Here is a 25,063-nt window from a genome sequence, read left to right on the forward strand (position 1 = left end):
GTATCTGCTGCAGTTATTTTATTACTGTTAAAGTTTTATATTATAGACTAAAGCTGATATTTTTTCGAAATCCAGTATTATAAATTGTATAAAAGGAACTAAAGTACTTCTTTATCTATTTTCAGTTAATATATATTTCTACTTAGTCTTTGATTTTATTTTTTTTGGATTTTTTATTATTCTATTTTACTGCTGCAGTATCTGTGGCCGTCACTGATTCCGTTATTGGTGGTGACTGTTGTTTCTGCCTGGGGTGTCACCTGCGTTATGGTGACTGCGGTCTTCTTATTACTGTCTTTAGCTATCCCAGTCTTTATGGACTACCTTCTTAATATAACTACCTACCACTTAATGAATTGTTCATAACAGTATCTGCCGCAGCTATTATACTATTATTAAAGTTTTATACTATAAATCCAGCATTATAAATTATATTAAAAAAAAGTCAAAAAAGTCTTCTGTTTATTTTTATCTAATGAAGATTTTTGATTAATTTTTACTTTTATTTTCACTTATTTTAATATTGTCTTATTCTATTGCTGGAGTAGCTGCAGCAGCTATTTTACTGTTGTTGAAGCTTTATACTGTGGACTGAAATCAGCAACTTATCTTATACCCAGCATTATACATTTTGTGGGGGCGGGCAAAGGGTCTCTATTTATTCTTATATAAAAAAAATTTTTATCCGGCTTCCGATATTCTGCTGCTGGGGCATCTGCCGCAGCTATTTTACTGTCGCCGAAGCCCTATGCCATAGGCTGGGGCCGGCCACTCGCCTCAAACCCAGCACTACAGATCGTGTAGGGGGGGCCCAAAGGCCCCCCCGCTCATTCTTGTATTATTATACATAGGGATGCGCTTTGTGAGAACGGACAATTATGAGTAGTTGTAATAGCACAGAGAAATGTAGACCGGAGAGCGTTCTATTGCTTTTGTTGTGTAGGGAAAAGGTCATGCATCATCAAGCCATATAAGCTGCTCACTTTGCAATGGCGGGTGGGCATTTGAGTCCAAGCACTAACACTGGTGGGACAGCGGTTTGAAAATGTAGGGCCGGTGAGTAAATCGCAAGAATGGAGCTGAAAGATTCCCTGAAGTCGAGACGCTGGAAAGAACTCAAAGGAACGCCATATATATGCAAACGCTTGAAAAGATAATGGTTGGCTGTGCCCATAGACTGTGTGTCAAGCCGAGGAGAACCTCAATTCAGAGTTGGTTTTTGTCGTGCTCGCGTTGTTCACTGAAGACTCGTCGACTCATTTCCAGAACAGCTTCAAATCCTTCTCGGCCTCGCTTCGCGTTCTGACTAAAGCGTTCAACACTGGCCTCCTCGACTTTGTTCTTGATTTTCTGCCAACCCCCACAAAGAGCGGTAATCTTCGCTTCTTGGCTGAACTGTGTACTTGAAGATGGATCCAGCAGTGATGGTTGGTAGACAACGGTTTCCCTGACACTGAGGACATTCGACCACGTGAGATTTGTCGAGCACATCGTGACCATTTTGGAAATTGGATCAACATATGATACTTCGTATACATGAGACGTAGCGCTGCCTCCAAATAGTGAGAGTACCCATTGTGGCACGGACTGATTACAGGTGATCAAACGTTCGGTGCGCAGCTGAGACGAGACCAAGACATTAGTGATACTGGTTCAATCTGAAGCCGGATCAATGGGACCAAGGCACATACTATACCGGTTTGGATATCCACACTTCGAGAAAGAGTGTCTACTGCCACGACATGTGTGGACTTGTCATTCCAAGGGCAGTACTTGCGCCAGTTTGCGGTCGATACCTCCTCCCACGAATAATCAAATGTGCATGATGAAGAAAAGACCTTCATGACGGAAAGGAGACGGCGGGGCCAGACTTTGACTCCAGTTCTCAAGTGGACAAAATTGGGCCGTGTTTCGAGATCAAGTGCACAAGAGCGTGTGTAGGACACTGCGGCGACGACAACAGTCAAACAGCGAGAAGGGCGGGTGAGATTCTAATAAACACCCCGACCACTACGAATAGGTGGCAAAGGATAATAACTACAAAGGCCAATCAATCAAGATAAAAGTTAGAAAATAGAAAGAAAAGAAAGAAAATCCCCTTCCGATGATGAGGTACGGTAGAGGCACTGGAACAAGAGCATGTGGCGACAGCTTTGTAATGACTGAAGAATTAGTTATATGCGGTAGAACATTGTTGAAGTTGGAAATTTTTACATTCGTAGACTAACCCCGGGTGGCGCCAAGGGTCGGGCTTTCCCGGCATGATCAAAGAAGTGAGTGAACTACGGCGAACGATGGCAGCCCACAAGTGCAAAAGCCCCCAGGCAAACGTCACTGCCATCCAACCCCTCTCTGATCGCTCTGCGAAACAAATATGTATGGCCATGTGCTTATATGAACATCAACAGCATTTCCGCTGGGAGAATTTGTGGCTAGTCTTTATTGGCACATAGGACGAAGTCTTAAAGAATGGGGGTGCATCGTTTCAAGTTGAGATTGAATAACTACTTAGTACTCCGTAGTTACTTACTCATTGCCATTGATCCCTTGTCAGAGAAGGGTCGTCGAGCCTCCATCTTACAAAATAACTTCGTTTTACAGATAACAAAAGACATATACTAATTCTAATTTTTAATCAAACATAAGTTGATTAATTAAGAGGATTAGATTTTGAGATTAAAGTGCTATCTTTCTCATATATATATCTAACTTTTTCCATTTTTAAAATATGTCATAACACTCTTCACTGTCTTATTCCGCCGCTGCGGCATCTGCTGCAGCCATTTTACTCGTACTGTCGCCGGCCCCAGGCTACTCGAACCCAGCACTACAGATCGCGTAAGGGGGGCCAAAAGGCGCCCCACTCATTCTTGTATATGCATAGGTCATTCTACAGGTTGTAAAACCGTCAGAATCATTGTTTTGACCCAGATCTCGGCATCTTGCACCTGCTATAGCTCAATGATTGTCCAAAGGAGATCATTTACTCTGGTTTTGCACAGTAGATGGGGGTATACACTACTATATCCTGAATTTGCACTTGATAGTTGGCACAGTAGATGGGGTTATACACTACTATATTCTGAATTCACACTTGATAGTTGCAGAGTAATCTTAACCTTTGCATTTAGCTTATAGCAAGGCCGTCGTCAGCCTTAACAGGTCTGCTCACTACTTGCTGCACAAGCAACTAGTTAGCAACAAGTTTTCGCAAGAAAAAGCACAAACTCAAGTATAGAAGCTGAAGCCGAGTCGCGGTAAGTCCTGTAATCAAGAATCACAATACATATAGCCAGACGCTATAACCGCGCTGATTGCAGCCTCGGTTACCTTGTATTTTGGTGTTCTAATACCATAATGAACATATATTCTATAGTTTTGGTGGCAATGTACGCTGTGAAGATGACAAGAAAAAAGATAGTGCTCAGCATAGAAGAATCATTGATGACATTCTCAGGCCAAAAGATTGCAGTGTTTTTCTTTGAAATTCAGATTACATTTGACGGCGATTTGAGGCTTCAGAGGTTGTTTGAGGGTCGCACGTCGCCAGATCGCCAGGTTGCTTAAAAAGCCAGGTAAATTACTGGTAATTACTAAAATAAACTAAGAAAAGCTTGTATTTTAAAATATATTATGAATAATATAATCTTGCTAGGTAATAAATCTGGCGAGGTCTAAATATTTCTATATATTATTAAAAATTATATTAAAAATTCTTAGTATTATTAGTAACTCTTAGAAGCCACTCATCTGGCGAGCTGAAAAATAAAATATAATTAGTATTATTATATAAATAAATTACTAGAAATAATAAAAATTATTAGAAATAATATAAAAAACTAGAAATAATATAAATAACTAGAAATTATTAATATATACATATGATAATATTTCTAAAATTAATTAAAAATAATTAGAAATAATTAAAAAGAATAATTATATAGATTTTTATATAGAATTTTATATATATTTTTATATGTTTTTTGATAACTGTCATATAATTTTTATATAGATTTTTTATATAGAATTCTATATATATTTTTTATATTTTTTATATATTTTTTTATATTTATTAAATATTTTTTTCTATATATTTTTTCTATATATTTTCTCTATATTTTTATATATTTTTTATATATTTTTGTCTATTTTTATATAAATTTTTCTTAATTTTTTATATAAATTTTTTATATAATTTTTTTTATTTTTTACCAGTATCTACTAATATTTTTAATAATAGGATGTTGGAGTCGCGGATACTTAAAAATAATATATAATATATTTTATATTTTATCACAGTACAGACCTAATACACCTATTCTACTTCTTGACCCCAGCAATCTTACTGCTTCTTCTAACTGTTTTATATATAATATATAAAACTTCTTAATCTTCTATCTGTTTCTGATTCTATTTATAGTTTTTTAAGCTATATCTTATTTATAAATCTAAGAATAACCTAATCTAATAGCTAATAAAAAATCTAAAAAAAATTATTATAAAAATTCTTCTAGCTAGTATTATTATTTCTATTATTTAATTAGACTAAAAACCAAATACTAATCTATTTTTTAATACTATATAATTTTTATTCTTAGAAATAACAGTTCTAATAAAATACCAGTAATCCTGTAATCTCCGGCTATATTAAATAATCTAGAAAAATTTATTTAATATATTAATAAATATTCTAAAAAATAATATAATTATTATAACTAGATTTATATATATATTATAAAGATTTAAAATCAGCTTATTTTAAAAAAAACTCTATTTATATTTTAATCTAATCAGACTTAATAGAAAAAAATTAAAATAATCTAGTTATTATTCGAAGTTACTACTACCCGTAAGATTATTATAAAAAAAAATTAAGTCTAATATAAATATACTAAAATTATTTAAATTACTACTTTTATAGTAAGTATTTTTATATATATTTTAAATTTTATATTTATTATTAAAAATATTACAGCTATTTTAGTAAAAATAATTATATTAATTAATCCTAAATTTTCTATTTTTATTTTTTTTAAATATCTATTTAATTTTAATAAGTTTAAAAACAACTGTTTTAATCTCTGCTAATTTATTTTTTAAATTGAAAAAAAATAAATATAAATATTAACTAATATATTACTGCTATTATCCGAAAGTTATATAAAACCAGCTGTTTAAATAAAATATTATATATTTAAGTTTAATTTTATATTAAAAATAAAAAATATAATCTAGATAATTTTATTAATATTTTATAATTATTTAAATATTTTTTTAATAATTTTAATTATACTAGAACTGTATATAATAAACTATACCAACTAAAATAAGAATTCTATAATTTTATAATATTTTTTACTAAATTTAAATATTTAGTTTAAAAAATATATATATATCTAAATACTTTTTTTTATATTTAAAAATTATATTAGTAGAAATCTTAAAAATATATTTTTAACTAATATTTCTTTTAAAAGAAACTACTATAATTTAATCTATTTTTTTAAACTTTTAATAATTACTGCTTATAGTATAATACCGAAGTCTATAACTAATTCTAAAAATCTTTTATTAATTTAATATTTTATAATTTAAGAAACTAATTTAAATCCTAAAATAAAAACTATTTATAAAGATTTATTATTCTTAAATATAATTTTATAAATCTATTTATTATATACTACTAATCTTTTTATTAAAAAACTAACTATTATAAATATTATAAATACTTTTATTATAAATTAGACTACTATTTTATTAGAAATTATTCTAAATCTAATATAAAAATACTATAAATTATATTTATTTATTTTTTATTTTTAAATCTTTATATCTATTTTTTATATTTATTATTATCTAATTTTTATATTTACTTATTTTTAAAATACTGCTTATTTTTCTACTATTTTATAAAAGTAATTTTTAATAAATAGTTTTATTTTTAGATTTTTTAAATCTTATAATCCTATTATCTGATATAGCCCGAATATTTTTATTTATCTAATTTAAGTAAGCAGCTAAAAAAATAAGCTTATTTTAAATTACTAATAAACTGATTTTTTAGTATAATTACATATTATTTTAAAAATTATATTTAAAAAAATTCTTATTAAAAAAAACTTTAAAAAACTAATTTAATAGTTATTTTTATTATTTTAAACTCTGAGAATATAAAAGTTCTAATTTATATAATAATTAATACTAAATACTTTATCTTAAGAATAATAAATTAAAATTGGGCTGAAGTCTACTAGTTATTATTATATTTTTTAAAGATTTATAAAATAATTATAAGATTTAATAGTTAATAAAAAAAGTTAGATTATATTATTTATTATATTTATATAATTCTAAAAATCTATAATTATATTGAAAAAAATATTTTTTCTAATTATTTATTTTATTTATTATTTAATTATTTTTAATTTTTTATAGCTAAAAATCTATAACTTTTATACTAGTTAATCTATATATATAGTTTAATTTATCAGCTAGTATTATTAGAATTATTATAATATTTTATTAAAATTTTTAAAAATTAAAATATTATATAATATACTAGTAAAAACCTATTATAAAAATATTATATTTTTAAAAATCTTAATAAAAAAATATTTATTTAGTTTTATTAGCTGTATATACTGTCTATATATACTATAATTATCTGATATTTATAATAATAATAAATTAGATTAATAAAATCTTAAAATTTATTAATAAACTAAAAAAACTAATTTTATTTAAAGAATTTAAAAATTTTAAAAATATCTTCTTTTTTAAAAAAGCCGAGAAGCTACTATTATACTAAAAATATAATTATATTATTATTCTAAAAAATAAAAAAACCTACTATTTAATTCTTTATATAGAATATTTTAAAATATATTATAAGCTTTAAAAAAATAACTTTTAAAAAATTTAAAAAATTTTTTATTTATTCTAGTTTATTACTAGTTACTTCTTTAATATTATTTATAAAAAAATCTAAAAAAAACTTAAGATTTTATATCGACTACTATACTTTAAATACTATTTCTATAAAAAATAGATATCTACTTTTATTTATAAAAAAAATTTTAAATAATCTAAAAAAAATAAAATACTTTATAAAGATTAATATTATTAGTATATTTAATAATATTAGAATTAAAAAAAATTAAGAATATCTTATAATATTCTAAATCTATTTAAAATTATATAAAATATTTATAATATTATTTAGATTAATTAAAGCCTCTGTTATATTCTAATAATATATTAATAATATTCTAAGAAATTATCTTAATATATTTTATACTATTTATTTAAATAATATTTTAATTTATAACCGCATCCGCGAAGAATATTTTAAATATATTTATTATATTTTATAAAAATTAAAAAAATAGAACTTTATACTAAGTTATTTAAATATAAGTTTATTATATCCGAAACCAAGTTTCTAAGTCTGATTATAAACTATAAAAAGTTTTATATAAATCTAAAAAAGATTAAAACTATAACTAAATAGTTTATTTTAATCTATATAACTAATATATAGATTTTTCTAGATTTTAGCAACTTTTACTACTAATTTATTTATAATTTTTTGAAACTAGCCGCCCTATTTATATATTTAATAAAAAAAAAGTTTTATTTATATAAATTATAAATTACTAAAAAATATTTAATAAGCTTAAAAACTTTTTTATTAAAATACTAGTTTTCTAATTATTTAACTAAACTTATAATATTATTCTAAAAACTAATACTTCTAATTATATATTAAAAAATATTTTATTGTAGTATAGTAATAATAAAATATTATATTTTATTATATATTTTTTTAAAAAATATACTTTTACTAAATATAATTATAAGATTTATAATAAGAAACTACTTATTATTATCTACTACTTTAAAAAATAGTATTTTAAGTTAGAAGAAATATTATTTCTAATTTAAATTAATCATTAATTATTATAATCTAAGATATTTTATATCTATTAAGCTTTTTAATTATTAATAAATCTAATAATCCAAAATTCTATTATACTTTAACTTTAAAATTATCTATAAACTCGGAAAATATAAAATTAAATCCGATAGTCTAACTAGAAGATTAGATGATTTTCTAAAAAAAAATATCTATTATATTAAAATTAAATAGTTTTAAAATAAAAAAATATTAATTTTATCTATCTGCTAATACCACCCCCGACCCTATTAAAAAATAAAAATAATAAAAAAAAGAAATAATTCTAAAAAAAATATAAAAAATATATTAAAAATAAAGTTAGTATTTATTCTATATATTTAAAAAAATATAATATTTAAAAATAAATAAGATTTATAACTCTTATCCGAAATATAAAAATCTTTCTATATTATATATAAAAAAAATAAGTAGATTAAAAAAATACTAAAAGTCTTAACTACTGATAAAAACTGTTATTTAAATATATTACTAATATTATATAAAAAAAAGCTTTTTATTCTATAAAAATTAATTATAAATATCTAATAATAAATAGATTAAAGCTAATCTAATCAGACTAGTCTATAATAAACCTATTTTTAAATATTTTAAAAAAATTTATATATATAAACTTTTAGTCCGAGAATACTACTAATCTAATATCTACTAATATATAAAATAATAAATAAAAAATTATTATATTTATTAAAAAATAATCTTATCTAAAAAAATAAAATAAAAAATTCTAAAACTTTTATTAATATCTAAATAAATAAAGTAAGATATATTTATAAACTTTATTATATATTTATTTAAAAGCTAAAACTATAATATTATTTTAATAATTATTAATTATTTAATAAAAATAAAATATTTAAATTTTTATAATTTAACTACTAATACTACTACTGTTATAATAATATATATTTAATATATATAAAATTATATAATCTATTCTAATTTATTTTTTTAGATTAAAAATCCTAATTTATTTTTAAATTTTAGAAATATCTAATTTAATAATTTAATATTATTAGTAAATTCTTTATAATATACTACTTAGAGACCGACGGCCAGACTAAAAAAATTAATATAATATTTAAATAATATCTTTAAGTTTATATAAATTATTTATAAAATAATTAAAGCTAGTAGCTTTTTTTAGCTAAATTTATACTAAATATAATTTACTCTAATATTATTAAAACTATTCTATTTTTTATAAATTATAGATTTTATTTTTATATAAATTTTAAATCTATTATTATTTTAAATAATTTAGTTGTTAGAGATGCAGACTAGTTTATTATAAAAATATAAGCTATTATTAAATTTATTAAAATAAAAATATCTACTACTTAAATCTATTATATAAAATAAATAAACAAATAATATAAATTAGTAAAATAATTTAAAAAAAATTAAGAAATATAGTTAGATATTTATAATATTAAAATACTAAGATCTAATAAAAAACTCGACTAGAATATTCTAAAATTATATAAAATTAAAAAAGTTATTAATTTATATATTTATTAACTAGTTTTATTCTCTAATATAAAAATATATTTTATATTTAATATTAGTTTATTTATTTTTATTAATAAAAAACTAGTTTTAGACTAACACCAACTTCTACTACTATATATAGAAGTTAATAGTTTAAAAAAATAGAAGATTAAAAATATTTTTAATTTTATATAAAATTATAAAAAATACAGATGCTTCCGACTAATATATATTATAAAATAAATTAAATATTTAAATCTAATTTTTAAATTAGTCTAATATATAAAAAATATTTATTAAATAGTTAAGAACTTTTACTACTGCAATTTTAATAAGCTATAATCTATATTTCAATAAAACTTAGCTTTAAAAAAAATATACTATTATAATATAAATCTAATATATCTATTTTATCTTTTAATTTTAATAATCTTACTACTTCTTCTAACTATTCTATATATAATATATAGAACTTCTTAATTTTCTGTCTATTTCTAATTCTACTTATAGCTTTTCGAGCTATATCTTGTCTATAAACCTAAGAATAGCCTAATCTAATAGCTAGTAAAAAATCCAGAAAGACTATTATAAAGATTCTCCCAGCCAGTGCTGTTATTCCTACCACCCAGCCAGACTAAGAACCAGACGCCAGCCCGCTTCTTGACATATTTAAGTTTATTAGATAAGTAGCTTTTAGAAGTTACTAGTGATACTAAAAATTTTTAGTATAGCTTTTAGTAATATATAAATCTTACCAGATTTACTACCTAGTAAGGTTGTATAATTTACAGTATATTTTGTAATATAAGTTTTCTTGGAAACTAACTGGTTTCTTATTAGAAAGGACTGGTAGCTAAAACCAAAAAGCCCCATCTGGCGACCTGGCGAGGTACATACTTGGTTGTTTGAACTAGCTACGTTCCCGCATGTGAACAAGAACAAAAGGCCTTTGAAATCACGTGGCCGGATTACTTGGCAACGCTGACAACCATTCCTTCGTCTGGAATAGCTTTAGTCATTCGGATTTAGATAGTTAGTTATACGAGTATCGCCTATTTAGCATAGGTTCATATTGGCTTCAAGACCCCGTCGAAGCTATTCTCATAAAGCCCAGCTTGCAGCAGATTTCTTCAACAGGGCCCTCTACGAGGACAGCACCTACATATTACTGAGTAGCTTCTATGTGCCACAAGTGTTCGAGCAGGAACTGCTGGTGCTAGCTCAACTATTGATAAAGGGACTATAAACACACAATATAGCTTATTCTTTATCGGTATTTGCGACTAGCTACACTTCCCCATCAGATTAAGCACCCCTTAAGCATAACACAAAGAGCGTATGATAATAGGTTTAATCAAAAATAAATATGATAAGACCACAGGCCGAAGCAGGGGTTACAGCCCAAGAAAATCCTGGTTTGCGTTAAGATAAGCAAGTATTCTACTTCAAATATGATTCTTATCTTCAGCAAACCTGGGGTAGAGTCTCTACAATATCGATTCACAAGACCGATCTCTTAACGTGATGCCTTTCTGATTAAGCTGTATATGCTGGAAACTTCTTCGACTACAGTACAGAGCAAGATTGTGGCATTGCAAGAACCTGTATTCTGATATTTATAGTTATATTATCACCTGTCCGGGTCATAATAACTTCTGAAAACATGATTGTTGACTACTTATTGGGGCTGACTATACCTACCCGGTAGGGGTTAGCGAAGTGACGGCACTCAAGGACAAGGATGAAAGCCCGGCGAAGTCTCACCTACCGCTTGATTACTGTCTTGTGCGAGAGTGCAACTGCAACCTCAGACTACTGCCTTCAAAGTATTTCAACTCATTTTTGTTCATTTGCGCCATCACATTTACAGTATTTACATTATTAAGAAGTCACAGTGTCGCAATGGTCGAGTTGAGGAAGCGTAAAGCGACAACACAACCCCTCGAAACAGAACAAAAGAGCAAGCGCATCCTCGATCTCGACCCAGCCTCGAAGAGAGGGCCTAAAAAAGTCAAGGCTGGCGGCTCTCTTGCCGACGCGTCTAGCGATGCCCGCCATGGATCGCCGAAAGTTGGAGAGACCCTCGATTTGAACCAATTTGGTGGTGAATTTGAAAACCATGATGGGACGAAACTCAGATTGAAGGATCTCGTCGACAGTAGCAAGTCCGGTGTTGTGTTATTCACATATCCCAGAGCGTCTACCCCTGGATGTAGGTTTAACTGAGACCCAATTCTGTTCTCTCAGCCAGCTCCTTTGGCTTGCCCCAATCCATACATGATGCATCCATGCACTGTACCATCTATCTTCGTCATTCTGTTTTATTTCTGCTTTTTGGTTACCTCGACATGACACACTAGCTCTTCCTATGGACTCACTCTGCCCTAGGTACCAAGCAAGCCTGTCTTTTCCGTGACAATTATGAATCCCTAACTTCAAGTGGGATGTCAGTATACGGTCTTTCAGCGGATTCGCCCAAAGCAAACACCACTTTCAAGTCTAAGCAGAAGTTGCCTTTTCCTCTCCTGTGCAATTCCTCCTATACACTTATAGCTGCTCTTGGATTCAAGAAAACGCCAAAAGGAACAACAAGGGGGGTCTTCGCTGTAAACAAGCTGGGTGAAGTTCTCCTACATCAAAGGGGTGGTCCCGATGCAACAGTCGAGGCTGCGCGACAAGTCGTTATTGCCTCGAAGGAGGAGAAACGGGAAAGTCCTTAGAGCTGCATATTCTCTCGCAGATCTGCCACAATGGAAGGAGATAGATATGAATGTATTACACAATTCCAACAAGTGATGATTGGCCGGCAATTGATGTGGAGTATTCACGCGATATTCCTTGGTAGACGTAAAAGTACTTGTCCCTAGACAAGCCTATTGGTACTCCATTCCTCACCGGCTACTGACCAGAGTTGGGAGGTTGAAATTACTGCATAAAGAAGCTTTGATCATGCTTGGACGGGAGAATAGATGTGTGATCACAGAAATGGAAGTCATAATGATCCCGAATGTTGTGAACCAAGGACCCCTCGACTCCTCGAGTGTTGTTCCAAGAAATTAGCTTCAGTTGGTTCGGGATGCAAGGTATGCTTACAATTAGATCAATGCTATTCATCCGTTGCTCTCGGAAATACTGTTGTTCCGCACGACTCGACCTCCCGGGAAGGCCTCCGCCGGACAGTTCGATTGCTACTGACAGCGAGCCAGCGATCCCAGAGGGACGACTCTTTGCGGAAATATAGATCTCAAAAGGTGAGGTATGAAAGACCATGTGCTGCGCTGTGTCTCAGCATCTTGCAGTGAAGACTTTACTTAATTGAAGTTTCACATACTCATAATCAATAGAAACCACCATGGCTCGCGACATAGTTAAAGCGGCCAAGTCGGCATCAAATGTGATAGCTGTTCACAAGGTTGGTCGTCAAAGAATGACTATACACTTCTATATACACTAATGCGTTACTCAGAAATACACTGTTCAGTCGACTGGCGTATGGGAGCGTATCCGTCGCCTTCTGTCCATTGATCCTAGTCGCTCTACTGGCGTTCCATTGAACTCCCAATTCCGCCTGCCGGCTCCAGGATCTCTTCCACCTCTGTCCTATGACGACCCTATCACAGTTCCAGCGGGTGACATCGCCGATAACCCTTACTGGAAGCGCGATGCTCGGAGAAACTATCCTAGACTCAGTACGGTGAATCAGGCCGACGTTGTTGGTCTTCTTACCGTAGGCAGTGAGGCAGCACCAAAGGAAGTTCTGGAGCTTGGTGAAGCAGGTGAAAGACAGTTGGTATTGGTCAAGCAACAGGGAGAGGAGCGTGGCCTTGCCGGGCTTTTCGGGAAAGACAAGGAGGGGGCTAGAGGTGTCTTGAATGCAAATGGTTTGCCACCCTTGCCTTGCAGCTTGAATTCTTCGGCTTCCAAATATCAGCTGGATCATCAACATGGCTATCCTGGCGTGTAAGTTCTATCTCACTCTATATTAATAATAATCACTGACACTCTGCAAGGTATCCCTGTCGCACTTTTGTTTGATTATACAGAAGTAGACATGCAATCACTATTTATCAGCGTCTGTCTCCATTTACGCCTTCGGGCTTCCTCATACAACTTCAAGTCAACAGTTGTAACGGATGTAACCCAGTGATGTGAGCAAGGTCGCGTGTTGGATATTTCAATATTTGCGTAACTTGGAGTGTATATGAGAAAGCGCGCTCGGGGGCCACAGGTAGCTGAACTTCGAACCGTTAGCTACTTGCTGCACGGAGCAAGTGGCTCTCCGAACTGTAGCTTCAGGTTCAGATAATTGCCCCCAATGCCGTTCGAATCGGTCGAGATCCTCGGTTAAAATCAGGTCACGATTCGGAACTAGGGTAACATAATATCGTTGCCTTGTTTGCCCAGGTCATCAAACATTACCCTGGGCTTTTCTAACGCTTCGAAAACAATTTACCAACGATTACAAGTTCCAGAAAAGTCGGTTTCGCCAAGCCAATTTGATGATTACGGAAATTTGATTATTCTTGAAGCTAGAACAATATCGTATCTTATTCAACTGCACATAACGCAAAGACACAAGAATCAAATGTGGTACTGAGTCTCATCCCCATTTATTCCTCACGCGAAAGGGTTGGTACGCGTGCCCCACCAGGTAAGGAATAGACTGAGTCCTACGGTCTCAAAGACCCTGCCGACAGCGCCCACTGCCACTGTGTCGAGGGGGCGTTTCTCTGTGAAGATCTGGCTGATGACCTGGAACGATCACAATCAATTAGACCAAAGTCGTAGCATGCGATGTCATCAATAGACTTACACTTGGAGCTGCACTGGCCATAAAGATCAAACTTCCCAGATAGGCTGCACCCTTATAACTAAGGGTCCCCGTTGCATTGATCAATGCCGCCACGCCGTAGGTCTGTACAGCACTGCCAAACAGAGAGCTACCCCAGGCCGCTGCAGCACCAGCAGCCTCCTTAGACTTGAAGAACTCTTCCTTTGAATTGGCAGCTTGGGCACGATGGTAAGTATCGCCAAAGACTGGGGCGAGAATGCCTAGTGAGGCAGTGTGCGTGAAGATCGCGCCGACTGCGATTGCGGACGGCTTCACGGATGGCAAGTCTAATGGTTCTAGGTTAGAATAAGGCTCGAGCAATAAGTCTTTGTGAAGTTGCCAGGGTGGAATGGGATGGGGTATAACCTCAAGGAAAACACTCACAATTGAGGGTCGTCATTTCGCTGGCTGTGGTGCGCTTCGGGATCGTCTTCAGAGAACGAGTATCTGTAGTCTTTGATGCTGATGGTAATTGATTTGACAATGATAGAATAAAGGGGATAACGTCGCTTTATGAAGCTCCCCAGATCCGAAGGGGTCACATGCCGTTGCCGTCATTCTGGTAAGAGACCAGTGACGAAGTGAGCAGTGACGTCGTCATGAGCAAAAGACACTTATGAGAGGGATGGAACCTGGTCAGAGATGATAGGTTAGCACCACCTTGGGCATAGTGGATAAAACTACTAGGTAGTACCCTCCGTAGCTACTCAAGTAGGTAGGTAACTGAGCGGCCATTTTTCTATTGTGACGTCATCTCGTGTTCTACTCGACAGAGCTGGAGTAGTTTGACATGGTGGTATTGGGTACTGCGGGCACGTAACTACAGCATCCATGATTGACTACTACCTAGTAGTCACTAGACTGAGCTGATAGTTGCTATGGATCGGTTGAGGTTTTCTGGATGGCGTTGAGGCTAGCTGGACACTGCCATTCAATTCTGTCGCCCACACGTGACTATATGTTGGCCAACCAAAGGTAGCAAGGAGAAAGCCTTCCAAGTTCGAGGGGCACATGCCCTAATCTCCATTGTACTGTAAAACGTCGTTGTAACGATACGCATTATAACGATTTTCGACCTACAACAATAGTGCCGAATATCAAAATTAGTTCTATTATACAAAAATCGCTGTGTCGCTTCATAGCGATAATCGGAATCGTTATTTACCTACCCATACAAAAGTATATAAAAGGAGGTTAAAAATTATCTAAAAGGGTAATAAACAAGAAAAATCTCGAGTATCATGAGCATATTACATGAGAAATGTCATGTGTAGAATTGTTTCAATACAGTTTTTACTTTTTCAATACAGCGATATCTGCCATATAACGAATCCAAGGGGCCTCACCAATCATATCGTTATAACGAGGTTTTACAGTACAGTAGATGGACTACTGCCGCTAATGCAGTGATGGAGCATAGCATCCTCGCATTTCAGCATGATAGTGCCACTAAGGAGTTTAGAATTCAAACAGCTCGTTCGCGGCCCTGGAAACAAGCATGTTATAATTTTATAGCAATTTTATTCAGGAGCACAGTACGTATCTAGTACAGTACATACCCCATATTCCAGAGTCTGCCTAGTCTGCCTACCAACTAGCAACCTACCCACTGACCCAGGCTACGAACATATGCGCTTGACATAAACTAAACCCAATTGTCGCGATCGGCTAACAATACCAGGAAGCTCATGAAAGGACCAATAAGCGGAAGAGGCTCGACACTAATGGACCTTTTTTTTTCACAGATCCATGATACGTATCTACTTGTTATCTTCTTGTTTGCTTTTTTTCCAGCAGTTTTTTTCTTTTCAGCCGAGCCTCTGAGGTCCTCTGATGGAAGCACCTCTTTATCAATAGTGCAAATACTCATTTGATTGTTATTCTTTTTGTTTCGCATTTCTCTGTATATATTACTTCCACCGCCCCTCGTCTTTGTCGATCATTTACTAAAGATTCTTCCTATTCCGGTCCATCAGATATTTTTATCGCCCTTGGAGAACATGAATGAGATTGAGATCAGCCCAGTCGATCTGACCGATGCGATTGATGTTGATGAATCTCTGGTCCCCGTTAGGGACATCAAACAAGCCAGCCAAAGCAATGTAGATTTTGATGGCCTACTGGCGACGCCTCTCCTCCTCCAGGAAGATCTCAAAGAGGGCTGTGGAGGCCAACTATGGCCAGCCGGCATGGTTCTTGCCAAGTATTTGTTACGTCAGCATCGCTTTAGTCTTGCCAATAAATCAATGTTTGTCACCTTCTGAACTTGACCCTTGTTGCCTGCCTCGTTTCCTATCCTGTGCAGTCAGTCGGACAGAGCATTGCTGATTCTTCGCTAGTATTGAGCTGGGCTCTGGTGGCGGCTTGGTTGGGCTGGCAATTGCACGGGGTTGTCAAATCGGTCCCTCGCCTGTGTTCATCACAGATCAAGCGCCGATGTTATCCTTGATGGAAACAAATATCAAGCTTAACAATCTTTCGGACCTTGTTACAGCCAATATATTAAACTGGGGGGAGCCAATCCCCGACTCCATTCCACAAAAGCCTACGATTATACTTGCCGCCGATTGCGTTTACTTCGAACCAGCATTTCCTTTACTGATATCGACCCTGAAAGATCTGCTTGGTCCCGAGTCAATATGTTATTTCTGCTTCAGAAAACGTAGACGCGCTGATCTCCGGTTCATGAAGATGGCGAAAAAGCTGTTCATTATTGATGAAATTCAAGATGACCCTGATGCGCAAACATACCGGAGAGAGAACATCTTCCTCTACGCCATGCGCCCGAAATCTAGTCAAAGAACTATACAAAGCTTAGCAGCGGACTAGAACTGCATATTAGTCTGAATTTGGAAAAACATATGTCAATTGGCCACTGCCTCAACCCTCCAAAGTTGATAGACCACTGTCCCGAGCATATACTACAATTTCAATCCATAGCTTTTGTCCTTCGCACTTTCCCCAATTTTATTGCCTTGAATATCGGTAACTTCACCTTGTTTCCCGATAATCTTGACTCCACCCCTCTTGAGATCGGACATGAGTTTCTGGGCCTCTGCCACTTTCCCAGATTGTTGCTTGCTTGGTGTCGAGGCGTGATTCTGCTTTTTGCGCTGACGCCTCAATCTGGCCTTCTGTTCACGGTTCATCTCTTCCCTAGCGATTGATACCCCGTTTCTCAAATTCACCTCTCCGGACACTCTGCCATCATCTCCAGGGGCATAAATCTCCTGTGGAGCAAGTGCTACCGGCCCATTGACCGCATTGCTGGTTGTCGGCTGAGCGTCTTCCATGGTGATAGTCGCCACATCAGTAACCACGCTGATGGTTGCGTGTGGGGCCTTTGGCTTGTAATGCCAATTAGAGAGTGTATCCAACTGAGAGCTTATGTTCTCCCAAAGGGTGGTAACATTAGCTTGCTCCCGCAACAATTTCTGGTTCTTGGGGTCGACATAGTTAGGATCGGTCGATCGTAGATGATCAGACTCGTAAAGTTCAGCGAGACTCTGTTGTGGTTTAGTATCCTCAGGCTCGAGCCTCGATCGTTCTGCAGGCGTCTTTTCAATAAGTCCATGACGGCGGCGTATTAATTCATCAAATTGTTTCGCAAGGATTCGCTGCTTGATCAAGTCCTCAATACTACTTGTCAACTCAGCTGTGACAACGGGGACAGGCTTGCCTATGCGCTCGAAGTCAAGGTCCTCTTCGATGAGGGAATTGACAGGTCTTTCGATCGCTCGAGCTTCACCACTGACCATCCACTCCTTCTTAGCGACATTGGCTGCCTCCAAGCGGCGGATCTCATCGGCGATTCGGGCACGTTGCTTTTCGTGGCTAGAATAGTGGCTTTGCGATAGGCGATCGTCCCCAGAAACGTCCCCGTCGTCTTCTGAGATTTCATCCTCAAAAAGATCTCGGCGAACATCGGCCATGGCTCGGTCAATATCACCATCGGAAACATTATCGATTGGCTGCGTTTTAGGAAGTGAACGCGACTTCTTCTTTGAAGCTTTCCTTGGAGGTGGCGCAAAGAAATCATCATATTTGATGTCGCTGGTGTTGACCCAACTTGTCGCTCCTGGAGCAACATGTATTTCGTCGTCCTCCGAATCTGAATCACCATGAACATCCATATTATCAAAAGTCGGCCCGTCATCTTCGCTGTCGTCCATGCTATCATTTCCGTCATTGGTAGGCGCTGCTGTTGCCGAGCTTCTCTTCCGGTCCAACGCAGGATCGGTGAAGTCAAACGGATTTGTATGCCAGTCAATTTCTTCTTCGTCACTATCCGCACCGTCATGAGGTTCGCCCCTGGCATCTTGTCTTTCGAGTTGTTCGGATTGCTTGTTGAATTCGTCAATAGAGAAAAAACCGTCATTTAAGCCAAAGGTATCTTCGACATAGAACCCTCCGTTGCTCTGATCATCCTGGCTTTCGCGTAGCATAGATTCATCGCCTGGCTGTCCATATTCCGTTCCTCCGACCTCGGAGCCATAGTTTGAAGGCGAATGAGAAGTCGCGGTCGCCGAGCCAGTGTCGTCTCTACTCAAGTCACCTCTGTCACTTTGCGACTGGTCGACGGAGTCAATAGAGTCCGAAAAAGCATCTTGAGATGCAGAATTGGAGATTAGTACTGGTGGAATTTTCCATTCGGCAGAGCGTTGTTCTGCGGCCTCGAGATAGCATATGCGATCACGCTCAATTTCACTGAAGGTGGAATCGAAGATTCGAGCGGCCTGTTGCCACACTTGATCATGAGTAAACCCCTTCACGTATAATTGCCGCAACTGCAGGGCATGGCCTGCGACGCTCTGATCATTACCGGCCCGTTTCCTCTTCCTATCTCGGCGCTGCCGGGCACATTGGGAGTTGCTGACCGAGAGTGCCAGAGGATCCAGATAAAGGGAGGCTGAAGCTTGTGCGGTGTTGTTAAGATCTACCGTGGGTTGGAGGAAAGTCCAGGGAGCCTTGAGCGCCGACTCTAGAGGCAAGGCAGCCAGATCGCAACACGCCGACTCATTGCGAGTCAACTTAGAAGGCTGAACGGTTTTGCATACCATGGTGTGAAATGGGCATCACTAATGTCCGGTGTGTAATTAAGTCGATGTTTGAAAATTTTGAAAATGACCAAAGGATTTTGAATGGACAGCTGCGCTGGTAGTAAGTAGACTGCTTTGTGGACGAATGTACGCGGCGGAGAAAAAAAGTGTAAAAGTGCAAAACGCACGGGCCGTCATCTTCCGTGTATAACTGGGATCATGTATTACAGCAATAATACAAGTAGACTAAAGCACAATGTACATGTAGATTTAGAGGTTTGTTATCTAAACCTTTCTAAGTAGATAGTGGAATCTTTTTGCCTTCTTGTGTATTGTTTTTGTATGTGAGATTGTATATAGAAATCAGTAGGGCTCTAAATCCAAGTTAATAGCAATCTTTTTACATTGGGATTATTAGGGTCCTTCTGGGGTTGAAGACATTGCTATTAGGGTTGTTTCTTAGAGAGTCTCTTTTTATTCTTTTAGTTAGGATTATTAGGGTATTAGATAGTCTACTGGTAGAGGTGAGCAGGTTACCATATATCTTTATATATAAAATCTAATACACCTTTCCACTGTAGTAGATGTTAATAGGGATACTATATTTCTAATTATAAAAAGTACAGATAACATACCTTTAGAGTTATAAATTTAGATAATTTCTATTAATATCAACTACATTTCCAATACTACTGCAGCAAAATTATAGAAAATAGATAGTAACTTTAGCTCTACATCTTTTATTTCTTACAATCATAGACTGATATAGAATAGTAATATCTAGTATCATTATAGGCTCTACTAATCCTGATATAAAAAGAAGGAAAGGATCTTTTTTTATAAAATCTAAATAGCAATACCTTCACTGAGGTGTTTTTTGTGGTTGTTGTTTCTTTCGGCTGGCCGCCTTCCACACCGCCTACAGGTATCCTTCGGTCTTCTGGACTTCCTCAGTTATCCTGTTTTCCACACAATAGAGGTCATTTGCAGACTGGGAAGTTCCCAGTTGTAGGGCCCTTTCCAAATTAAATTCTGCTGGTATTATTAAATACAGCAACAGTCGGATTTAAACCGTCTATCTTCTAAATATAGCCTAATCTATCTTATACTAACAAATATTATTACAGTAGAGTATACTAACTGTATATAGAACTGGAAAGGCTTTTTTGGTTACTAAAAACCTCTTTCCTGTAGCGGTTTGGTTGTTCGGTTTGTGGAGATTTCGGTGTTGTCGATTATGCCGTTGTTTTCCGCCTTTGGCGGTTCTTCCGTGGTTTGACCTCCCGCCGGTTCCATGTAAGGAAGAACCAACATAATCAATAATATCAAATCTATTTACACTCATCTGCTGCAACTGTAGCATTTCCAGTTCAAAGGCAACCGCCTTTTTGAATTAAATATACTAAAGCTCTTGGAACTGGAAAGGCCTCTACAACTGGGAATCTCCCAGTCTGTGAATGACCTCTAATCAATCATATCAATCTTTGACATATCCACGTTTATTGTATTATACCATATTCACCTACTAAAAACTTTGAAGTTCCTATTATAATCTCTGATGTAGGATTCTTGCTGTAGAGACTTATATATCCTAAATATATAAATCTGGGTGCAATTAACTGTCAACTTGTATTAATAGTTACTATCTCCCAGTATAGTCAGCAGCGGGCAGATTTCACCCTGATATGTAATAATACATAGTTCTGGACTTGCTTGGTTTTGTATTGCCTTATTATTATACAATAAGTAAATTAATCAAGACAAGACTACTGCACCAGGGTTCTGGATTGTGCTATTTGTACTTACTGCATACAAGATAATGCTTATGTCTATAATGCTTATGTCTATAATGCTTATGTCTATAATGCTTATTATTGTTAAGAGGTACACACGGTGAGTTTCAACAGCCTAAGATTTTTATAATTAGATCTTTAGATAGGACAGTTGATAGATACTGGTCAGTCATCTATATATTCAGCAGTCAAAAATCTATAAATTGAACCTATTCTCTGATTTGTAGAGAAATAAAAGTCTGCGTGCAATGTTTGCGCCACCCAAATGACTGGCTCTAGCTTAATAGTGGACATATTCAGCTTTGATGTTCTACCACCAGGATCCATAATCCATGCAGTAAACACCAAGGTGACCCTCAACTATAGCCAGGCTCTCAGTAGATCCCCTTAAGCAGTTGCTATTGATACTCAGTATGTCCTATACCACTTACGTTGGGTGATATGTATAGACATGGTATCAAGGGTCCTACAACTTACTGTGATACTAGTTGTTGACCCAAGCCCCGAAAAACCATGGTAGAAGAAGACGATAGTACAAGACAGCCCCTCAATAAACAACCTCAATAGAGAGGCACTGTTCAATAAAACTACATTTCCTAATATTCGTGTCAAGCGGGTTTTAAGCAGCTGTTAAATGATACCTGGCTGTATGTGAAGTCTTCATTATCAGCTTGCCGCATTAACGCCTAGCATAAGTGGGATCAAAGAGAATATGATGGTCAATACTGCTTTCCTTTCAATACTTGGCCTTTCTAGGCCTTCTTACGTTGAACCAAGGGTTTATTTGTATTTGGCCACAGTAGCTACTTTGATACTCCCATATTTACAGGCTCCCTGACTGCATCCTACTTAGCGCAAAAATGATTGGACATCATTTCTGATGGGCCGAAGCAGTGCAATCTGGAGGTGATACGTCATTCAACCACCATGCCACCTTCAAATGAGATGGTAACGTCACCTTGACGAAGATGCAATGCGCTAAACTGAACTCTTTCCTCCTACATAAGTCATCTAATTTAGTCGCAAGCGTTATTAGTTGTAGATAAAACTCTCACCTTTGCGGAGTTGTTGATCTTCCAATTAAAGCATCCAGCGGCCGTGCCAATCTAAGCGCCTTCAATATGCAAGAATACACCGAGAATTCATCGCGGGGAAGCCCATCCCAGTTCAAGCCCGGTAGACGCTATTGCAACCATTGTTTCCGGCGGGAAGCTGACTTATACTGCAGGTCATGAGATACCCATTCAACATCAAAAAAAGCCAGGCTTGCAGGCCGATCTCGAACAACCGAAACCAGCGTCCAGCCACATACCCAATGAGGATGGAGGTTACCAGAGCTACAAAGCAGCAGGGAAGTTGATTGGCAAACGCGCTATAATCACCGGCGGCGACTCAGGAATCGGACGTGCCATAGCCATATTGTTTGCGATGGAAGGAGCGACAAGCCTGATAGTCTATTTACCCGAAGAGGAAAAAGACGCACAAGAAACAAAAACAAGGGTGCAAGAAGCTGGACAAGAATGTCACTCCATGGCCACCGATCTTCGCGAAAGGGAGAACTGCCGCAAGGTGATCGATACCGCACTAGAAAAACTAGGTGGCATAGACATCCTAGTGAACAACGCCGGGACACAGAATATGATCGAGGACCTCAAGGATCTAGAAGAGTAAGTAAGCTCTTAATCCGATGACGCTCTCCATGCTCTGCCCGTAAGGTTCGGGATCCCGATGGTTCTCCCAACGGCAGTATAAGAGGAGCCGTCGATTTCGTATTCAGTACGTCGCTGTTAGCTGACAAGAGCACAATAGGAGCCAGTGGGTAAAGACATTTGATACCAACATCCATCCCCTCTACTACCTTAGCAAATACGCTCTCCCCTACTTGAAGCGCGGCTCAACCATAATCAATTGCGCATCCGTCAATGCTTACATCGGCCGGCCTGATCTTCTCGACTATACATCGACAAAGGGAGCCATTGTTGCCTTCACGCGAGGTCTATCTAACCAGCAACTCAAGAATGGCATTCGTGTTAATTGCGTTTGTCCAGGGCCAGGTAAGGTTTGACCGGAGAGATTTAACTTACGCGAACAGGATGTGAACTAATATGAATATACTTAGTTTGGACCCCGCTTATCCCTGCCACTATGACGACCACTGCGATGGAGCAATTCAGCTCCGTACCGATGGGTCGCCCAGGGCAGCCCAGTGAAATAGCTACTTGTTTTGTTTTCCTCGCAAGTGCGGATAGTAGCTATATTTCGGGACAGTGCTTGCATCCTAATGGGGGCGTGGTTGTGAACGGCTGACTCGTATATCGATGGGAGAGCAAGCACCTAGCAAAGCACACACAACATAAATCAGATTTTACATGAGTGCCATGTAACCAAAAAAAAGGAAATAGACTGTTATTTGCAAGACTGCGCGGACGACGAGTAGTTCATAAACACCTATTTATGGGGAGAAGAACGCTGGTGCATTAGATCCTGCTGCCACTAAAATTTACCCAGTATAGTGCACGACTTGAAATTGCGGAACTAACGACGGTACCACATGCGCGTGATCCTGGTGTGCCTCATCTTCTTTTGGAGTTGAAAAATTCCGTACATCAGTGCCTCGGATGTAGGCGGACCTATAGTTTTTGGAAGTTAGTGAATGACACCATAATAAGGTGGGCAAGGCAAAACGAACATCCAGGGACATAAACATCCACAGGGACAATTCTGTCGCACCCACGAACGACAGAGTAGCTATAGTGGTAATATCCTCCACCGTTCGCACAACTTCCCATACTGATAACCCATCTCGGATCAGGCATTTGATCATAAACCTGTCTAAGAGCGGGTGCCATCTTATTTGTCAAGGTACCGGCAACAATCATTACATCAGATTGTCGAGGAGAGGCTCTGAAAATGATTCCCAGGCGATCTTGATCGTATCTTGGTGTCGAAAGATGCATCATCTCCACGGCGCAGCAAGCAAGCCCAAACGTCATGGGCCAAAGTGAGCTCTGTCGTGCCCAATTGGCAACTTGGTCAAGAGTGGTCCTGTAGAATGTTATTTAATAGCCCATACATGGCAAGATAGCTGATATACGGACAGCACATATTGCATCGCACCCTCCTTTTTCTCCTGACTGGGCAATGGTACCTCCTTTCGTACCTTGCCAGAAGCAGTGAGATGTTGACCAGGCTGCCCTTGCCGTTCGAGAGCTGTCGCCGATTTGATAGCTGATGTTGAAAGACGTGACATATTCTGCGGTCGGAAGAAACGTGACGCCGGCAGCGGTCGCGCTGCCTGATTGTCAATTGATGGCCAGTTAAAGATCGACTAGAGACCTACCATGCAAAGCGCCTGAGACAGCGCGCCCGGTGAGAGGAAGCATAGTGATCGAGACCTCGCGGTGTGCTTGTAAAAGTTTCCGGAATCCCTGGATGGATTGTGCACGCAGCAACTCTGAGAGTAAGGTAGGTGTAAGTACACCTTCGAGAATCAATCACAGTGGCGACTGAAGTAACGTCAAGACGAAAGAGTCAGTTTGGATGGTTGTTCTGCGCTGATGGTACCAATGGATTACCCATTAGCTGTATTACTGTAATGATACATGCATCAGTGGAAAGATAGAGCCACTAACGTAACGAGAGGTGTAATAAAGGGTAATCTGTACACAGGCAAACCTTGGTGGTGTCACGTGATAGCATAAGGTTAATTCAGGGCTAATTCATTGGCCGAGCTGCGGATGCACATATTACATAAATAGGTACCTAGACGGTGGCATCAGGGTCAAGTACAGTTCTTGATGCCGATTTCATGGGGTGACTTATCATCTACCAGAGTCTACGTAGTTCACCATCCAAGTCAACTCTCGCCACTCAAGGCCATTTCTGTGATCAGGCTGATTGAGAGGAGGTGAGAGCTACTTCGACCTCATCATCT

General features: G+C 36.2%; 8 protein-coding genes across 8 annotated transcripts; 4 read left to right on the forward strand and 4 right to left on the reverse strand.

Annotated features, from left to right (window-relative positions):
- Positions 1 to 849: 849 nt before the first annotated feature.
- BO66DRAFT_113128 (putative mitochondrial protein sorting (Msf1)) lies at positions 850 to 1,940 on the reverse strand. The gene is made up of 2 exons (XM_025641841.1): positions 1,692 to 1,940; positions 850 to 1,620 (listed from the first exon to the last, which is right to left on the reverse strand). The coding sequence occupies exons 1-2, from the start codon at positions 1,842 to 1,844 to the stop codon at positions 1,207 to 1,209; spliced, it is 567 nt and encodes a 188-aa protein (XP_025508493.1). The 5' UTR covers positions 1,845 to 1,940; the 3' UTR covers positions 850 to 1,206.
- A 9,304-nt stretch (positions 1,941 to 11,244) lies between these two features.
- BO66DRAFT_388147 (thioredoxin peroxidase DOT5) lies at positions 11,245 to 12,272 on the forward strand. The gene is made up of 2 exons (XM_025646480.1): positions 11,245 to 11,678; positions 11,855 to 12,272. Exons 1-2 carry the CDS (start codon positions 11,369 to 11,371, stop codon positions 12,184 to 12,186), a joined length of 642 nt encoding a protein of 213 aa, XP_025508494.1. The 5' UTR covers positions 11,245 to 11,368; the 3' UTR covers positions 12,187 to 12,272.
- Positions 12,273 to 12,818: 546 nt separating this feature from the next.
- Positions 12,819 to 13,501, forward strand: BO66DRAFT_312716 (putative NADH-ubiquinone oxidoreductase 21 kDa subunit; the record flags this gene model as incomplete). The annotated part of the gene is made up of 3 exons (XM_025643364.1): positions 12,819 to 12,878; positions 12,933 to 13,426; positions 13,477 to 13,501. The coding sequence occupies 3 exons, from the start codon at positions 12,819 to 12,821 to the stop codon at positions 13,499 to 13,501; spliced, it is 579 nt and encodes a 192-aa protein (XP_025508495.1).
- Positions 13,502 to 14,083: 582 nt separating this feature from the next.
- On the reverse strand, positions 14,084 to 15,032 carry BO66DRAFT_425643 (DUF1761 domain-containing protein; the record flags this gene model as incomplete). The annotated part of the gene is made up of 3 exons (XM_025650243.1): positions 14,084 to 14,218; positions 14,280 to 14,567; positions 14,982 to 15,032. 3 exons carry the CDS (start codon positions 15,030 to 15,032, stop codon positions 14,084 to 14,086), a joined length of 474 nt encoding a protein of 157 aa, XP_025508496.1.
- Positions 15,033 to 15,867: 835 nt separating this feature from the next.
- Positions 15,868 to 17,238, forward strand: BO66DRAFT_388149 (uncharacterized protein). The gene is made up of 2 exons (XM_025646481.1): positions 15,868 to 16,545; positions 16,637 to 17,238. Exons 1-2 carry the CDS (start codon positions 16,298 to 16,300, stop codon positions 17,124 to 17,126), a joined length of 738 nt encoding a protein of 245 aa, XP_025508497.1. The 5' UTR covers positions 15,868 to 16,297; the 3' UTR covers positions 17,127 to 17,238.
- BO66DRAFT_388150 (rRNA-processing protein MPP10) lies at positions 17,029 to 19,462 on the reverse strand. Its single transcript, XM_025646482.1, has one exon. It carries the CDS (start codon positions 19,355 to 19,357, stop codon positions 17,219 to 17,221), a length of 2,139 nt encoding a protein of 712 aa, XP_025508498.1. The 5' UTR covers positions 19,358 to 19,462; the 3' UTR covers positions 17,029 to 17,218.
- A 2,423-nt stretch (positions 19,463 to 21,885) lies between these two features.
- On the forward strand, positions 21,886 to 23,533 carry BO66DRAFT_113296 (oxidoreductase, short-chain dehydrogenase/reductase family). Its single transcript, XM_025641842.1, has 4 exons — positions 21,886 to 22,305; positions 22,358 to 22,796; positions 22,942 to 23,183; positions 23,249 to 23,533. Exons 1-4 carry the CDS (start codon positions 22,251 to 22,253, stop codon positions 23,434 to 23,436), a joined length of 924 nt encoding a protein of 307 aa, XP_025508499.1. The 5' UTR covers positions 21,886 to 22,250; the 3' UTR covers positions 23,437 to 23,533.
- On the reverse strand, positions 23,310 to 24,605 carry BO66DRAFT_365130 (NuoB/complex I 20 kDa subunit family protein). The gene is made up of 4 exons (XM_025645201.1): positions 24,470 to 24,605; positions 24,228 to 24,420; positions 23,819 to 24,174; positions 23,310 to 23,759 (listed from the first exon to the last, which is right to left on the reverse strand). Exons 1-4 carry the CDS (start codon positions 24,510 to 24,512, stop codon positions 23,665 to 23,667), a joined length of 687 nt encoding a protein of 228 aa, XP_025508500.1. The 5' UTR covers positions 24,513 to 24,605; the 3' UTR covers positions 23,310 to 23,664.
- Between the last annotated feature and the right edge of the window lie 458 nt (positions 24,606 to 25,063).

The sequence above is a fragment of the Aspergillus aculeatinus genome (assembly GCF_003184765.1).
Source record: "Aspergillus aculeatinus CBS 121060 unplaced genomic scaffold BO66scaffold_3, whole genome shotgun sequence".
Lineage (NCBI taxonomy): Eukaryota > Fungi > Ascomycota > Eurotiomycetes > Eurotiales > Aspergillaceae > Aspergillus > Aspergillus aculeatinus.

What these genes read in the sequence shown, in the direction of transcription:
- BO66DRAFT_113128 (XM_025641841.1), bottom strand. Translation starts at nt 1,844, where the DNA reads ATGAAGGTCTTTTCTTCATCATGCACATTTGATTATTCGTGGGAGGAG. An exon ending in TGGATATCCAAACCGGTATA is followed by an intron (nt 1,621 to 1,691) that starts GTATGTGCCTTG and finishes GTCTCGTCTCAG; the next exon opens with CTGCGCACCGAACGTTTGAT.
- BO66DRAFT_388147 (XM_025646480.1), top strand. Translation starts at nt 11,369, where the DNA reads ATGGTCGAGTTGAGGAAGCGTAAAGCGACAACACAACCCCTCGAAACA. An exon ending in CAGAGCGTCTACCCCTGGAT is followed by an intron (nt 11,679 to 11,854) that starts GTAGGTTTAACT and finishes ACTCTGCCCTAG; the next exon opens with GTACCAAGCAAGCCTGTCTT.
- BO66DRAFT_388149 (XM_025646481.1), top strand. Translation starts at nt 16,298, where the DNA reads ATGAATGAGATTGAGATCAGCCCAGTCGATCTGACCGATGCGATTGAT. An exon ending in AGTCTTGCCAATAAATCAAT is followed by an intron (nt 16,546 to 16,636) that starts GTTTGTCACCTT and finishes ATTCTTCGCTAG; the next exon opens with TATTGAGCTGGGCTCTGGTG.
- BO66DRAFT_388150 (XM_025646482.1), bottom strand. Translation starts at nt 19,357, where the DNA reads ATGGTATGCAAAACCGTTCAGCCTTCTAAGTTGACTCGCAATGAGTCG.
- BO66DRAFT_113296 (XM_025641842.1), top strand. Translation starts at nt 22,251, where the DNA reads ATGCAAGAATACACCGAGAATTCATCGCGGGGAAGCCCATCCCAGTTC. An exon ending in GACCTCAAGGATCTAGAAGA is followed by an intron (nt 22,797 to 22,941) that starts GTAAGTAAGCTC and finishes GCACAATAGGAG; the next exon opens with CCAGTGGGTAAAGACATTTG. An exon ending in TTGCGTTTGTCCAGGGCCAG is followed by an intron (nt 23,184 to 23,248) that starts GTAAGGTTTGAC and finishes GAATATACTTAG; the next exon opens with TTTGGACCCCGCTTATCCCT.
- BO66DRAFT_365130 (XM_025645201.1), bottom strand. Translation starts at nt 24,512, where the DNA reads ATGCTTCCTCTCACCGGGCGCGCTGTCTCAGGCGCTTTGCATG. An exon ending in TGTCTCAGGCGCTTTGCATG is followed by an intron (nt 24,421 to 24,469) that starts GTAGGTCTCTAG and finishes ACAATCAGGCAG; the next exon opens with CGCGACCGCTGCCGGCGTCA. An exon ending in GGATGTTTATGTCCCTGGAT is followed by an intron (nt 23,760 to 23,818) that starts GTTCGTTTTGCC and finishes CAAAAACTATAG; the next exon opens with GTCCGCCTACATCCGAGGCA.